The 17071-nt window shown below is 37.8% G+C and overlaps 2 protein-coding genes across 2 annotated transcripts; one reads left to right on the top strand and one right to left on the bottom strand.

Annotated features, from left to right (window-relative positions):
• The first annotated feature begins 8540 nt into the window (after positions 1 to 8540).
• On the top strand, positions 8541 to 9491 carry LOC120227131 (olfactory receptor 4S2). The gene has a single exon (XM_039225294.1). It carries the CDS (start codon positions 8556 to 8558, stop codon positions 9489 to 9491), a length of 936 nt encoding a protein of 311 aa, XP_039081225.1. The 5' UTR covers positions 8541 to 8555.
• A 6309-nt stretch (positions 9492 to 15800) lies between these two features.
• LOC120227139 (olfactory receptor 4P4-like) lies at positions 15801 to 16727 on the bottom strand. Its single transcript, XM_039225302.1, has one exon. It carries the CDS (start codon positions 16725 to 16727, stop codon positions 15801 to 15803), a length of 927 nt encoding a protein of 308 aa, XP_039081233.1.
• Positions 16728 to 17071: the final 344 nt, after the last annotated feature.

The following is a 17071-nucleotide window of genomic DNA, read 5'->3' on the forward strand; positions in this document are numbered from 1 at the left end:
TAAAATAAATTATAAAGGGAACAAAAAAGTAAACTACAATAAGATGAACTTATTCCAAAAAAATTAACAATTACATTAAATGTAAATATACTGCACTTGAAAGATAGAAGTTGTCAGCATCGACAGAATAGTCTTTATCAAAGAAAAGTAATGGACTAATGATACACACCTCAATATGATGAATCTCAAAGAGACTATGCACTATGAGTAAACACTGGGATTCAATTTACAGGAAGCTATAGAATAGACACTAAACACTAAAACAGAATGACACAAATTATAGTTGCATCTGGGGTAGTTAACTGAAAAAGAACATGACAGAATTTTCTAAGTTAATGAAAGTATTCTAGATCTTGATTTTTTTTCTTTCACAGGTTATTGTCAAGTTGGTTTCCATATATAGATCTTGAATTTTTAATGGCTATGTGTCTGCATACATTTATCAAAACTTATCAGACCATATACTTAAAAGGTCTTCATTTCATTGTTTGCAAAATTAATCTCAGAAAAAGAATTTTATTACCAAAAAATAAATCAATCTATATCTTTAAGTCCTACATCCCCCCACCCAAAAGGCCTATCAAATCTAGTGATCATTTCTACAGGAAAAAAGCAGAACAGCGATGGTTATTAAAAATTTCATTCCTGGGGCATCTGGGTGGCTCAGTCGGTTAAGCACCTGACTTCAGCTCAAGTCATGATCTCACAGTTCGTGAGTTCGAGCTCTGCATTGTGCTCTGTGCTGACAGCTCAGAGCCTAGAGCCTGCTTCGGATTCTATGTCTCTGTCTCTCTCTGCCCCTCCCCCACTCATATTCTGCTTCTCTCTGTCTCAAAAATAAATAAAAACATTAAAAGAACTTTAAAAAATAATTTCATTCCCATGAGTGGAAGATATAAAATATTTTATTGAAAATTAGTACATAATATTGACTTTGAATAGCTGCATTAGCTTCACCAAAATCAAAAACTTTTGTACTGAAAATTATGTCATCAACAAAGTGAAAAGCCAATATACAGATTGGGAGAAAATACTTGCAAATCATGTATCTGATAAGGAACTTCTTTTCAGACTATAAAAAGAACTCCTACCACCTTAATAACAAAAAGTTAATAACTTAAAAGTTGGTAAGATAGCTGAATAAATATATCTCCACAGAGACTATACAAATGGCCAAAAGCACATGAAAAAGCGTTTAACACCTTTGGTTAACAGGAAATGCAAACCTCAGCCATAATGAGATACCACTTTATACCTAGTAGGATGTCTAGAATCAAAAAAATAGACAATAACAAGTGTTGATGAGGATGTGGAGAAATTGGAGTTCTTGTAAATTGCCAGTAGAAATGTAAAATGGTGCAGCCACTTTTCAAAGCAATTTGGCAATTCCTTAAAAGTTTAAACACATGATAACAATGATCTAGGAATTCTACTTTTAGGCATCTACCCAGGAAATGAAACATATATCCACAGAAAAACTTGCACACCAATCTTCACAGGAGCAGTATTCCTAACAGCTGAAATCAAGAAACATTCTACGTGTCAGTCAGCTGATGGATGGATAAATTACATATTCTTCAGATAGACTTTTATTCTTCAACAAAAAAGAAGGAAATACTGATATTTGTCACAATGTAGATGACACTTATGCTAAGAACATTATGCTAAACGAAAGAAACAAGTTACAAAAGATAACATAGTGTAAAATTCCTTTTAAATGAAATGTCTAGAAGAACAAATCTATAGTGAAAGAAAGCGGATTAGTGATGGTGAGGGAGAAGAATGAGAAGTGAGTGTGAATGGGTACAATGCCGCTTTTCAGGTGGCAGAGATTTTATAAAATTAGATAGTGTTGATTGTCTCACAGTCTTTTATGCTAATGACCATTAATTATATACTTTAAGTAAAGTATTAGTGAATTGTATACTATGTGGATTATATCTCAATAGAGCTATTAAAAACAGATAAATGTTAACTCTAGTGCTCATTTGTACCAAATAAAATGCCTTACAGCAACATTATTAAAATTTTATTTCCCATAAATAGAAGGTATGTAAATGACCTATTAAAAATTAGTACAAAATAGTGACTTTGGATCTCTATTTTGATTAAACATTTAAATGGTCAACATTGTATTTGATCATTTAATTTGTATAATTCATACAGAATGAGAAATTTTATTATTGGGAAATAAATAGCATGTGGCATAGGAAAAGGCCATATGGGGCACCCAAGTGGCTCAGTGGTTTGTGCGTCCAACTTCAGCTCAGGTCACGATCTCATGGTTCATGAGTTCAAGACCCACATCGTACCCACTGCCATCAGCATGGAGCCTGCTTCAGATCCTCTGTCCTCCTCTCTCTGTGCTCCTCCCCTGCTCATGCTCTCTCTCTTTCTCTCTGTCTTTCCATCTTTCAGAGAGAGAGAGAAGGAAAATCCATCTCTAATCTGCAAAATGATGCCTTATGAACTATACCAAGGATATCTACTTCAATAGCCAAGTGCAGATCACTATGTGGCCCATTAAAGGCAATGGTTCTTTGTGCTACTTGAAAAATCCATGATCCAGGTTCTTGAGGAGCATAACACAAAACCCCAAGTGGGGCAGCGGTGTGTAGGTTGGGGTACAAACATAGTCAGAAGATCAGGACAGGTCCAGCTTTAATTAAACAGTTCCAAATTTCTGCTCTCATAAAAATGAGATATTGTTCTCCGTTTGAGTATCGCCATTTGCAACAATGTGGAAGGATCTTTATGGTCATTATGCTAAGTAAGTCAAACATAGGGATGGATGCCTGGGTGGCTCTGTCGGTTAAGCATATGACTTCGGCTCACGTCATGATCTCGCTTTTAGTGAGTTTGAGCCCTGCATCAGGCTCTGCTGTCAGAACAAAGCCTGCTTGGAACCCTCTGCCCCGCCTCTCTACACTTCTCCACAGCTAGTTCTCTCTCTCTCCAAATAAATAAATAAATAAATAATGACTTATAAAGTACTCAGACATAGAAAGACAAATACTGTATGATGTCACCTATATGTGGAATCTTAAAAAAGATTTCAATAAACTGAACTCATAGATACAGAGAAGAGATTGGTGGTTGCCAGAGTGGGGAATAGGGCGACTGGGTGAAATGGGTGATGGTCAAAAGGAAGAAACTTCCAGTTATAAAATAAATATTACATTATGAGAATGTAATACTGTATAACATAGTACTACAGTTAATAATATTATATTATTTATTTGAAAATTGCAAAGAGTAGCTCTTAAAAGTTTTCATCACAAGAAAAATTTATAACTGTGTTTGGTGATGGATGCTAATTAGACTCATTATTGCAATCATTTTGCAATATTGAATTGATGCAATATTAAATCATTAGGTTGTACAGCTGAAACCAATAATAATGTTATGTACTAGCGGTATATCAATTAAAATAAGTGGAATCTATCTCTCCATACTTTTATCTGGGCTAACCTTGTGACACAGATAACCTTCAGCCACATGAGCAGAATGTGGCAAAAGTGATGTTGATTAATCCCTAAAGCTTGGCTTGACAGGTCTTGAAGCTTTTACTTTTGTGAAACAACCATTGCCCTAAAACAACTGTGGTATCGTAAACTTCAATCTATGCTCCTGGAGAATGAACGAGAACTGACATATCAGAGCCAATTGCCGAATATATGAATGAGGCCATCTTGGACCGTGTACTCCATTCAAACTCCATTCTCATCATTCACAGTGTTTCCAGGGGAAACCACAAGAAGGACCACCCAACTGAATGCCAACAGCAGAATCAAATCAACTAAACTGCTTTCATTTTAAGCCTTTAAGTTTTGGTTTTGCAATTTAAAACTACTAATTTGTGGGTTAAGTTTTGTGGTTGTAAGCCACTAATTTTTGGCCTAGTGTTGTTTGCCAGTGTGTTGCAGTAGATAACTTACACAACTACTAAGTTCACACAAGGCAGAAAATGGTAGATAAACACTGTGAGGTGTCGGAGAACTGTCACATGGATAGTGTTCTTAAGACTCCTGTGGTCTGGGGGACACAGAGATTTCCTCAACTAAAATAAGAAAATGTTTTCTGTTTACATTTCTTACAAGTAAGAAAGAGACACAGTATTTTATGGGCCTTTCAATTTGGGAAGTAACTGTATGTGAGGGTGCTATTCCAAATCTTTTATCTTGTGACTATAAAGGTGATTCATTTTCAAGGGGATCCACTGATAAAGGCAAAGCAGGAAAGAGTCAAGTCCCTTTGGGGTGAAAGTGAATGTCACTTGAGCAGTCAAGCAACCGAGAGCTAAGTGCTGAGTGTGAGGGGGATCAAGAATGATTCCAACATTGTTATGTCACCCAGACTCCTGTAGTTCTCTTGCTTGTATCCCGAGATGCCTTAACAATGGCCTGCATTTTCCCATGATATTAAGATCCCATTGATGAAGAAATTTCTGGAAACTCTTCTCCATCTTTAGGTTATTTGTGAACCTGACATGATAGGACTTTGACTCACATCTCTGTGGGCACTTCTGAAATCCTACCTATCAATATTTCCTTTTGCTGCTGAGGTAGAAGAGACTGTGTGACATGATGGGAACCTAAATACACCCAGTAGTTTTCCCACAAAGCTTGTCTCCTGATCTGAATGCCCCCACTGCCAGTTTGGGCTCTGTCTTTTCCCACAGCTGCAGGAAGGGTCTAGTGACATGACCAGATGTAGGGCGAACTTTGGCCAGTGGGAAAGGGAAGCCAAGGGCTACATTTCCCCCCCTTCGTGGCTATTTACAGATTGGAAAAGGAACATAAAGTCTCCCATAGAAGGGTCAGTGAGATCAAGAAAGGCGCTTTGGAAGTAGATACACTCCATATAAAAGTAGAGACATGTAAGAGTCTGGAATTTTGGACGTTGTATGGAAAAGGAAGAAGGAGGTTTGATGAAAGTAGGAAGGCAAAAGAAAGAAGAGCAAGAATGAGGAGAAAGGAAAGAGTAAGGAATAGGAAAGGAACAAGAAAGAATATTAGTGATCAAGAGTCAACAGTAATGGCTTACAGTCAAAAGGTAAAAGACATTTGTCTGAGGTATGAGCTAGAAGTAAACTTTCCACCAATTTCTCCCAGAAATCAGAGATTCAATCAAGAAGGAAAGAAGTGAATCCCCGTGTCACTACTTAATCAAGTATTTTCCAATCTAAAACTTTCAAAGGAGTAGAATTAAAATTCAATAAATAACCCCCAAATTGATATTTTAACATATGTGTTACATTAAATATTTAAAATCTTTATATATTTAAACATAAAAATCTCATGAACAAGATATCAAACATACACAATTACTTCTGTTTAGTGAAATGCTTTGAATTAGTAATATGGTCCTAAATGCAACAACTGACTGGTTTTTAAATTTAGCAAGTAAGGAAAATTAAAACAAAATTTTTAACACGTTGATGAGATCACTGTTAGTTCTCTATTGTGGTTCTGAGAATGGAGGGAGACTTTGGGAGGAAGGCTTTCCCCAAGGTCATTAACATTTTGCATCATTCTCTTTGAATAGACCTAATAAGAAGTAAAGAAAGGAGCATTGGTTGCCAAAGCCACTGTGAAATTGCAGATTTCCACAGGTGAGAGATAGAAGCATGAATGAGGAAGACTTGACTTTTACCAGCCCTTGAGTTTTGGAGGTCAGAGATTCTCTGATACTCATCATTCACAAAGCAATTCCTAAGGCTCTCTTATGGGTAGCTGCACCCAAATTATCTCAGAAGAGATACAAATACAAAACCAAATTCAAGCCCTGGACAGTACTGGTGAGATGTTTTTCTTCTAAAATTGAAATAGAAGGAAAGGAAAAGTTATGGAAAAGGGGAATTAAATAAAATTGCTATATTTTGAACACCTGTAAGATAATTGCAAGACACTGTTCTCAGAAATAAGGGAAGAATAACTTTATTAAGATGATGATCAGAAAGTACAGTGCATCTACACATGATTATAAGTTATATACATTTAGAATCATGTATAAATTATAGCAACATGATTGTGAAAAAGAATATAACAATACTTTCAAAAGAAATTGAGGAATTGTCATGTTTGAAATGCTCAGAAGGAAGAGGAAGAAATTCTTTGAGATGAGTCTTGATTCAAAGAGAAATAAGAGTTCCTCTAGGACCATATTGATTGAATAAAGGAAGGATAATATCCAGGCTTCTGTTTAAATGCCAGTTTCTTCTAATTGCAAACCGAGCTACATAATTCTCAGTTATCAAAAACTATTATGGAGCCCTCTTAAATTGAAGGGCTCTCTCCAGGGGAAAATAGTTGTTTTTGTTTGTTTTTGGTTTGGTTTTTTAAGTCAGAAAGAAAAACAAAGGAGAATAAACATGTAAAATCAAGGGGGTAATCTTTAGTCTGAATCTGAATTATTAATGCTACTATGATTTTTTACCATTATTATGATTATCATTATTTTGTGCTGAATAAGAGAAGACACGTCTATAATGATCATTCTATTAGCTCTAATATACAGACTTGAGGAAGTACAGACTTGTAGTTTCCCAAAAGCTGGAAGAAACAGACACAATGTTGCTTCAGAGACCTCTGAGAGCACAGAGTTAGGTAGAAGACAAAAGTACTAGGTGTGACAGATTGTGAGGGGATTTGGCCTCAGATGGACAAAAACTCTAAAACACTGTGCAACCCGTCCTAACCTACAACTAAAAGAATCCTTTCCATCTATGGCTCAGTTTGAGGAAGAACTTGTACGTTTGAATCAAGACTATTGCACATACCCCTTTCCATACACACATTCCGGTGTCTTACTACAGTGCCTGAAGTCCCAGCACTGAAGCTGCATCTGACATTATCCTCTTCCTAAAGTGATATAAAGTATCCAGTGATGACCTCTTTGAAATATGTAATGCTCCTCAGTGGGAGAACAGATATAAAGCTAAGATTAAACCTGAAAGATTAAAAGGACACATGAGGGATTACCGAGATTAAGAGCAAGTCTTTCCTTTTTTTTCTCTTTATCATTTACTGTTTTCTAATTAACAGACAAATGTTTAAATACTAGGACAGGGGCCCCTGGATGGTTCAGACCATTGGTTACGTGGCAGATGTTTGATTTCAGCTCAGGTCATGATCTCATGGTTAGTTGGCTAGAGACCTCAGATGGCTCTGCACTGACAGTGTGGAGCCTACTTGGGATTCTCTGGCTCCCTCTGTCTCTGCCTCCCCTCCACCCCATTTTTCTCCCTCTCAAAAATAAATAAATGGGGAGGGCACTTGTTGGGATGAGCACTGGGTGTTATATGGAAACCAACTTGACAATAAACTATTTAAGAAATGAATGAATGAATGAGTGAATGAATGAATGAATGAATGAACAGATAAGTCTATGGCAAAATAATTCCCAGGGAAGCCTCAAACACTGAGTCTAAAGAAGAGAACTTACCCCCAGATTTCATTTCCCCTCCTTTCGGATTCAAAACATCTTGATGTGTCACTAGCAGAATGAATGAATGAATGAACAGATAAGTCTATGGCAAAATAATTCCCAGGGAAGCCTCAAACACTGAGTCTAAAGAAGAGAACTTACCCCCAGATTTCATTTCCCCTCCTTTCGGATTCAAAACATCTTGATGTGTCACTAGCAGTTCCTTTTATTGCTTTATCTTCTTTTCTTTTCTTTATTTTATTTTTTTAATTATTTTATTTTTATTTTATTGCTTTTATCAGGGTTTCATGGCTATTCCAGCTGACAGAACTGAATTAATTTCATAGTAGATGTAACCGTTCATGTGATAGAGAATAATGAAATTGAAACTTTTTCATATCACAAACAGGAGAGCAGAAGCCCCTGAAACTAAATGATTTTTCTAGAGTTATAGCACCATTATCTCAGAATGAGATTGGGATAATTTTAGTCCTCTTTTTAACTTCACCCACCACCTCTTGGCTATAAGAGCTTGATATCAAATAGCAGACCATAAATTCATGAACACAAAAATCAGTTTCCTAAGAAGATCCTGCAGAGGACAACCACATTCAACTATTTGAACACTCATGGAAATATTCAGAAGGGAAAATACGGTACATGTTTTCATTTCTGTGACAAAAATAAAGCGTTTTTCCAGATATATAAATATTACCATATCCCCCCATCACTGAGTTGTTTCAAAAATTGAGTTGGTGGCTTATACAGGATTAGCACTAATAAACTAAAAACTATTTAGAAACAAATAGATTTTTAAAAACTTTTAAAAAGGTAAGATTCTTGATTAGATGTATAGCTTAGAGAATTTGCTTTATCTCTCTGGCCTTTGTTTCTTCATCTGAAGTGAAGGAATGGACTGTCCGACGGAGGTAAGATGATCAAAATATGGACACCTCAGTTTCTTTAAGGATGCATGCCAAGCAGTTGTGAGTACCTATTTTTCCATTTTCAACTACTATCATTCTCCATTTATCCTGAGTCAGAAATAAATGTCTTTTTTGCTTGTTATGTTCTTCTTTCAGATAATTTCCTTGTCTCTTGGGAATCTGGCATGTTAGACTAATTCCATGGAAAAAATAAACAATGTAACTGAATTCGTTTTCTGGGGTCTTTCTCAGAACCTAGAGGTCGAAGAGATTTGTTTTGTGGTGTTTTCTTTCTTCTACATGGTCATTCTTCTGGGAAACCTCCTCATCATGCTGACCGTTTACACGGGCAAGCTTTACAAGACTCCTATGTATTTCTTCCTCAGCTACTTGTCTTTTGTGGATATTTGTTACTCTTCGGTCACAGCTCCTAAGATGATAGTTGACCTATTGGCCAAGAGCAAAACGATCTCCTATGTGGGGTGCATGTTACAGCTCTTTGGGGTACATTTCTTCGGGTGCACTGAGATCTTCATCCTTACCGTAATGGCCTATGATCGTTACGTGGCTATCTGTAAACCCCTACACTATACGACCATCATGGACTGGGACAGATGCAATAAAATGTTGCTGGGGACCTGGATAGGTGGGTTCTTACACTCCATTATCCAAGTGGCTCTGGTCGTCCAGCTACCCTTTTGTGGGCCCAATGAGATCGATCACTACTTTTGCGATGTCCATCCTGTGCTGAAACTTGCCTGCACGGACACATATGTTGTTGGTGTTGTTGTGACAGCCAACAGTGGTACCATTGCTCTGGGGAGCTTCGTTATCTTGATAATTTCCTATACCATCATCCTGATGTCCCTGAGAAAGCACTCAGCAGAAAGCAGGCGCAAAGCACTCTCCACCTGTGGCTCCCACATTGCTGTGGTCATCATCTTTTTTGGTCCCTGTACTTTCATGTATATGCGCCCCGATACTACCTTTTCAGAGGATAAGATGGTGGCTGTATTTTATACCATTATCACCCCCATGTTAAATCCCCTGATTTATACACTGAGGAATGCAGAAGTAAAGAATGCAATGAAAAGACTGTGGGGAAGGAAGGTTTTCTCCGAGGCTAATGGTAAATAGTTGAATAACAATTTAAGCCGGATGATCTTAAATGTTCTGATATGTTCAGTGAAGACAGCAATAACAACATCACAGGATTTTTGGAGGGACAAGGGAGAGAATAACACATTCTACACAACTGGGGTATTATTTGTCATCGTTATTATTATATTTGTTCTAATATTTCAAAATCAGATAAATTTTCTGCAATATGCAGGCCAGAGGAAGTTTATTAAACTCACAAACTCAGCATGCTCATACTCAGCACCATTATTTCCTCCTCCCCATTTTGGCCTTTCTGCGATTTTCTTTAAAGAATGAGAGCCTACTCTGCAGCATTTAAGGCTGTTTTCTAGCATTTAGAACTGTGATTGAAAAATATTGAGCACTCAGTTTGAATGTGTTGCATCCACAGAAGTATACTTGAAAAATAACAGAGATCTGAGCTACAGTGCTCCGATATAAGTTTTCCAAAATGCAGTAGAAATTAACCTAGTGAGGCTACAAAGGGAGATGAGATGTGTTCAACATGCGAAAGGTAAAACACGCTTGAAAATGAAAGACCTGTTCTCATCTTCCGCTCTTGCGTAAAAGCTTTCCGTTCTCTAGGACACACTTTCTTTACCCAAACAATAATTAGGGGACAACTACCTTCAAGATCCTTATTGTAATTCTAACACCCCATTAATATGCTTCTGCTAACTGACTAATTTTGACTTGCACATAGCCAGCGGTCCCCATTACTATAAAGTGACCAAAAGAAAAAACTAAAGAAACTCAATGACACTAAAGAAAGACATCTGTGATGAGTAGGTGATCTGACTCAATCAAAAGGGCAAACCCAGTGCTGAAATGTCTGGTTTGGAAACTGTATTTCCTCCAATGTTTGAACCAAGCAGCTTTACTGAGTACAGTGAGACATTCATCACACATCTCTCCTTCACATCAAACAAACTGAGCTTTATTTTCCTATAACAAATGTACACATCACTGATTATCCCTTTCATTGTTTTATTGATTTTGCACAATTTTGATTATTCAAGTTACTACCTATACTTGGGTAAGTGTTTACAGCTGTGGAGTGTGTGTGTGTGTGTGTGTGTGTGTGTGTGTACGTTATGTTGAAAACTGTACATAGTGCTTTAAAAAATTATCTCTGATGTTGATACATTCATAAAATTAAAGATAAGAAAGGCGGCACCATAATTAGAAATTTTAATTTAAAAACCCTGGCCATAGGACCACACAAAGCCATGTTTATTGCTTCAGCTTGGAATCTCCATGCACTTCCATTTGCTCAGTTTTGAATGATGATTATGTCAGTGCTTCTCAAACTTATCCAATCATGGGAATCACCTTGTGAGAATTTTGAACAGATAACACAGTCTGTGCTAAGAGTTTCTAATATTCTAGGCCATGGTAAAGAGGTAGTCAAAAATCTGTATTTTTAATAAGCTCTTGCCATAATTTTTGTATAGTCAGTGGCACATCTGAGCACTTAGATTTGGAAACACTGAAATTAGATGATATTTGATGTTCTTAAAGCACAAGAGGTCTATGAGCCAATAAAATCCAAGGAACCCTACATTTGAACATATGTCCCTGTTGGTGCCTGGGTGGCTCAGTCCTTTGGGCTTCTGGCTATGGCTCCAGTCATGATCTCGCAGTCTATGAGTTCAAGCCCCATGTTGGGCTCTGTGCTGACAGCTCAGAGCCTGGAATCTGCTTCAGATCCTGTCTCCCTCTCTCTCTGCCCTTCCTCTGCTCACACTCTGTCTGTCTGTCTGTCTCTCTCTCTCTCAAAAATAAAATAAAAACATTTAAAAGATTGAATATATGCTCTTATCTACTCGACTTAACAATGCAAAGGGAGCTAAACTTGAACCAAATTTATGAACCAGTGGAATAAATAAACATTATCCATTTGAAAATCTCTTCCACAGGGGCGCCTGGGTGGCTCATTTGGTTGAGCACCCGACTTCGGCTCAGGTCATGATCTCAAGGTTCATGGGTCCGAGCCCCGCATCGGGCTCTGTGCTGACAGCCAGCTCAGAGCCTGGAGCCTGTTTCGGATTCTGTGTCTCCCTCCCTCTCTGACCCTCCCCTACTCACGTTGTGTGTCTCTCTCTCTCAGAAATTAAAAAAAAAAAAATTCCCTCCACAATATTCTTTCCTTCATGTCTTTGCACTAATAACATCTTGAATACCAAGCAATGTTAGATCTATTACAGGTCTGACATCCTTAAGATGGTAAAAACTGACAGGTTTATTATTTTCAAAGGCCAAGAAGCAGGATATATGAAAATGTATTCAAGTTTCTACCAGTGATTTTATACACTTCTGTCTGTTCACAAAAGTCCCCTGGGGTGAATCCAATCAGAGGAGCTCAGAGAGACTACTCTTGATTCCTTGGAAAGAGATAAACAAGAATCATTAGAACCTACCTCTCTTCCTTTCTGATAGAGGTGAGTCTGGTTTATAAGATGATTATTATCTCATAGACATACAACCACAACTTTGACTTCAAAACACTGGAGTTTTATAGTTTTCATAGTTTTACAACCTTGTTGTTACAAACGACAGATATGACTGTGAGTAGAGCCTTCATTGATGAACATAAATGGCAATGTTTCTCATTTACCAGATGGATAAACTAGTTTATTTCATAGCAGAAAATAATAAAAGTATGTCCTCTTATGTCTTCTAACCAGTGGTTACACTTCTGCCCCCAAACACAGCAAAAATATTTTAAAACATGTTTTCTTAACACTGTTCAATTTAATACATAAAGTTACTTTTCATGTTTCTCCATATTTCATCCTTCTTTTCCATTTTATTTATTTCATTTTTTATCTTTTTTTTTTCATTTTTAATCTCCAGGAGATTAAAACACTTGTCAAATGTCTGAGCCTCTGGAATTCACCATTTTTATAATAACTGAGTGGGAATGCCTCATTTTGACAGTGTTTTCATTCTGTTCATATCTTACACAATGACCAGTTTTGTTCTGAGATACAATGCAACTTCATCACTTTATCAAAATCTTCAAAATAGTCTTTATTTCACACTTTAGTATTAGAAAAATCCAGAAGTTAAGTGCACCAAGGTAAAAAGAGAGACAGACAATGTCAAACTTCTGTAACAATCAATGGTGATGACAAACATCACATGTATAGAACATAAACTCTCAATTTCAGCAAAGACTAATATAACATTTCTATTTTATGCATGAGAAAAATAGAGCTGTGTGACTACAGTAAACCTACCCTTAGATCAGCCGAACCCCAGCTTTTGCAAAGACATTTTAAATGCTTATTGTGTAAACTACAAGTAATGTTACACAGCATTATTGAGCTGACTGAGTTAAGAATCAATAGCATGTTTAAGCTGCAGAAGTGGGAATTTTGAACTGTACTCTTGAATTAATAAAACCTCCAGTATATTTAGTGTATGATACCTTGAGAGGAACAGTAAAAGGCCAAGCAAGAGAGATTGGCTAAGCACAGCACATAACCTTGGTTATACACATAAAGGACAAATTCTAAATACCTAAGCATGCAGCCAGTCTCCCTCCCACTATTTCATCCATGGATAATATGTAGGAAAACAAGAAAGTATGTATTGTTCTTGGGTAGGTTCCTTTCCACCCCTCCTTTGTTGATAAATTATAAGAATGTTAACAAAATATAAATAAGAGCCATTTTCAAATAGACTCTGAAAGGCTTGCCTTCAGAGAAAAACCAAATAATGAATTTGTCACAAAAAGCAATTTTAATTCATTACCAAATAATATGGCCTATATATGTGTCCATAACAGGCTTATTAAAAAAAAAAAAAAAAAAAAAACACCAGAATTGGGCACTAGCCCATGGGATTGTAGACATTTCTGTTCCCTTTCACCTCTCTGATTGGAGAATCCCATCAGGAGATAATCACCACCAGATCAACATCAAAACAAAATTCTCACTTAATCTGCTTTTGTCTTTCTTATCTCCCTTTCAATATAGTTCATTATTTTTCTGCCTTCCCTTATGTTCTAAATTCGCTAATTTGCAGGCATTACACATGTCAGGGTCTTTGGGGAAGAGAAAAATTGTTGCTGAAATCATCAACTGTGGCTAATTTCCACAAATGTACTCTGCACCTTAAAACCCAGATTCCTTCAGACTGAAGGAAATACAGGAAACAAACTGATGGTTGTCAGAGAGAACATGAGGTAGGGGGTTGGTCAAAATGGGTGAGGAGAAGTGGAAGATACAGGCTTGCCATTATGGAATGAATGTGTCACAGGAATAAAAGGCATACTTTAGTGATTATAGTCAATGGTATTACAGTAGTGATGTGTGGTGATAGATGGTAGCTACACTTATGATGAGCACAGCAAAATATATAGATTTGGCAAATCACTATGTTGTATGCCCAAAGCTAATGTGACACTGTATATCATGTATGCTCAACAAACAAACAAACAAACAAACAAACACAAAAACACCCTGAATTTTTGTGCACAAGAGACAATAATACTTCAAGTAAATACAATTCTATTTCTCTGTGAATAATTGGTGAAAAGGATGGAGCACCAGAAAATAACAGGTCTGTGTCTCTCATATTTGAAAGCTTCATCAACCCACTCTTCTCTGAGCCTCCATTCCTCCTAGCATGCTAGTAGATGACCCTCAATGATCTCAGAGACCCCTTCCCTTTCACAAAGCTCGAATATTCATGTCTAAACTGAGGAAACACCTCAATGCACCAAGGCTGGTCTTGGCCAATGCCCCAGTTTTCAGTGAGTTACATCTGCTTCTCAATCTAAACTTTTTTATTTCTCATTGATATGGGGCCTGCCTGAGTAGAAATGAGACAGTTTTGCATTGTGTGAAGAATTGGGAAGAAAACATCAAAATATGCTATTTGTATAAGGAGCAGTGATGATTAACAAAATGCACTCCAGGGACGTCCATCTATTTGGTTAAGAGGCTTCCTAAGCTTGGGGACTTCTACAGGGGGGGAGACTTTCCATGTTGCACATGTACAGAAAGCATCAATTTGTATACTTGTGGAGGATTTTTAGATGAGGTTGAAAATACGTCATGGATGGCAATGAGAAAGAATGAAATCTGGCCATTTGTAGCAACATGGATGGAACTTGAGGGTGTTTGTTATGCTGAGTGAAATTAGTCAGGCAGAGAAGGACAGATACCATATGTTTGCACATATAGGTGGAATTAGAGGAAGCTAATGGAGGACCACGTGGGAGAAGAAGGGGAAAAATAGTTGGGGAGAGGGAGGGGGACAAACCATGAGAGACTCTTGAATTCCGAGAACAAACTGAGGGCTGAAGGGGGTGGGGGGGACGGGAAAGGGGGTGATGGACATGGAGGAGGGCACTTGTGGGGATGAGCACTGGGTGTTAGATGGAAACCAACCTGACAATAAACTATTTTAAAAAAAGAAAGAAAATACATCATGGAATTACATTTAAAGGAGTGCAAAGTGATATCATGATCCAATTTGAAAGTTCTAATTCCTGGAATACACCATTAATAGAGTACTAAGAGTTAATTACAATAACCTCCATAAGTACAGTTTGACTTGCATATGACACTGTACTACACTATTTGAGAAGCCTTGTTTGTTTATGTAAAGAGGTAAAATATACAATAGCACTTGTAAATTTGGGACATTGCTATATTCCATTGTTGCAATGAGTACCTTCAGAAAATGGTGTGCTCAGGTCCTCTCTCTCTCTCTCTCTCTCTCTCTCTCTCTCTCTCCCCTTCTCTTTCTGTGAGGTGTCTCATTCAAGAATCTGTTTCCTAAAGCAGGGCACAACTGTCAAACCATGCAGTCCTTACAGTGTGCCTGGATAAAAGTACTATAATGCCCACTATGGCTGGGATCATGAAGGACAGAATGTTCCAGATACCAGGCATAAGTTCCAGAGTGTCAAAGCAGGAAGGGACCTGGAGGTTGTGTGATTCATTCCCTTATACAAGTTCAGAAAAAGAAAATAAGAAAAAGAGTGTGGCTGAGGCCTTTTCTCTTCAAGTCTTGCAATGTTTTTGTTAAATGTATATTTCTTTTTGCAAGAGAGAGAGCAAGCTGTGGAGAGGAAGAGAGAGTAGGGCACAGAGGATCCGAGGCTCAAACTCGAACCATTAGATCATGACCTTAGCTGAAGTTGGACGCTCCACCGACTGAGCCACCCAGGGCACCCCAAGTCTTGTAACTTCTGATGACAGCACACCATCTCCCTGTACCTGTTGTATTTGTTGACATGAGGATTCTGTATATGGAAAGATCCAGGAAAGGGTTTGAATACCAGACACTTCATTTCCCTTCAGACCGTTTGTGCCAGCACCACACTTTCCTCATCGCGTTCTTCATGTCTGTGTTTCTCAGCGTGTAGATGAGAGGGTTGAACATGGGAGCAATCATGGTGTAAAATAGGGCAAAAACTTTGTCATTACTGACAGAATCAGCCATGGGGACATACGTGAAGATGAGGGGCAAGAAGAACATGAACACGACAGTGATGTGAGAGCCGCAGGTGGAGAGAGCTTTGCGGCGGCCCTGAGATGAGTGGGTCTTCAGAGTGGACAGGAAGATGATGTAAGAAATTACCAAGGCAACAAAGGTCAAAATGGACATCACTCCTGTGGTGGCAATGATCGCAATAACCAACAGGCTAGTGTCCATGAAGGCCAGCTTCAGCAAAGGGAAAACATCACAGAAATAGTGGTCTATCCGATTGGGGCCACAGAAGGGAAGCTCAACAATAATCAATACATGGAGGATTGAATGGATAAATGCTCCAATAATTGAGGCCACCACAAGGGTATAGCACACCTGTCTGCTCATGATGACCATATAGTGAAGGGGTCTGCAGATAGCTGCATAACGGTCATAGGCCATGGCCACCAAAATGAAGATCTCTGTGGCACCAAAGAAGTGGGCATAAAACATCTGGGCCATGCAGCTGTTGTAAGAGATAGTCTTCCGCTGGGCCAGGAGATCTGTGATCAGTTTGGGGGCCACTGTGGAGGTGAAACAGACATCCATGAAAGACAGGTAGCTTAGGAAAAAGTACATGGGCTGTTCACTGAGGCGGCTGCCCCTGATAGTAAGAAGAATGAGCAGGTTTCCAGAGAGAATTGCAATATAGCAAAGTAAGAACAGCACAAAGCAGGCAATCTTTGCATCTTCATCACTGAACAGTCCCAGCAGGATAAATTCTGTGACGTTTTCATGTCCCATTGCTTCTGTGGGTTTTAGCAGAGCAGAAAGTTAACATACTTGAAATATCCAACTATGTTAAATTATTGATTTACCTTAAAAGTTATCCATTTGTTATACATATATATAATTAAATAATATATACATATATATTATTATGATATGGCCATTCCAATTAGTGCTAAGGGTCATGCAGTGCGAAAGCTACATACAATCTCTGTCCACCAGTGGATAGAGTTCATTAGAGTAGACATATACTAACAATAGCACAGATAATTGATTGAAGTTACAATAAATCTCAGTCTCACACTTACTATGAGCAACAAAAGTAAACTAGTTTTTAAAAAGAAGAACAAAAAGAATAG

This window comes from Hyaena hyaena, unplaced genomic scaffold, assembly GCF_003009895.1.
Source record: "Hyaena hyaena isolate Hyena2069 unplaced genomic scaffold, ASM300989v1 scaffold_2018, whole genome shotgun sequence".
Taxonomy (NCBI): domain Eukaryota; kingdom Metazoa; phylum Chordata; class Mammalia; order Carnivora; family Hyaenidae; genus Hyaena; species Hyaena hyaena.

Excerpts from the sequence above, each read along its gene's own strand:
- LOC120227131 (XM_039225294.1), top strand. The coding sequence starts at position 8,556 with ATGGAAAAAATAAACAATGTAACTGAATTCGTTTTCTGGGGTCTTTCT.
- LOC120227139 (XM_039225302.1), bottom strand. The coding sequence starts at position 16,727 with ATGGGACATGAAAACGTCACAGAATTTATCCTGCTGGGACTGTTCAGT.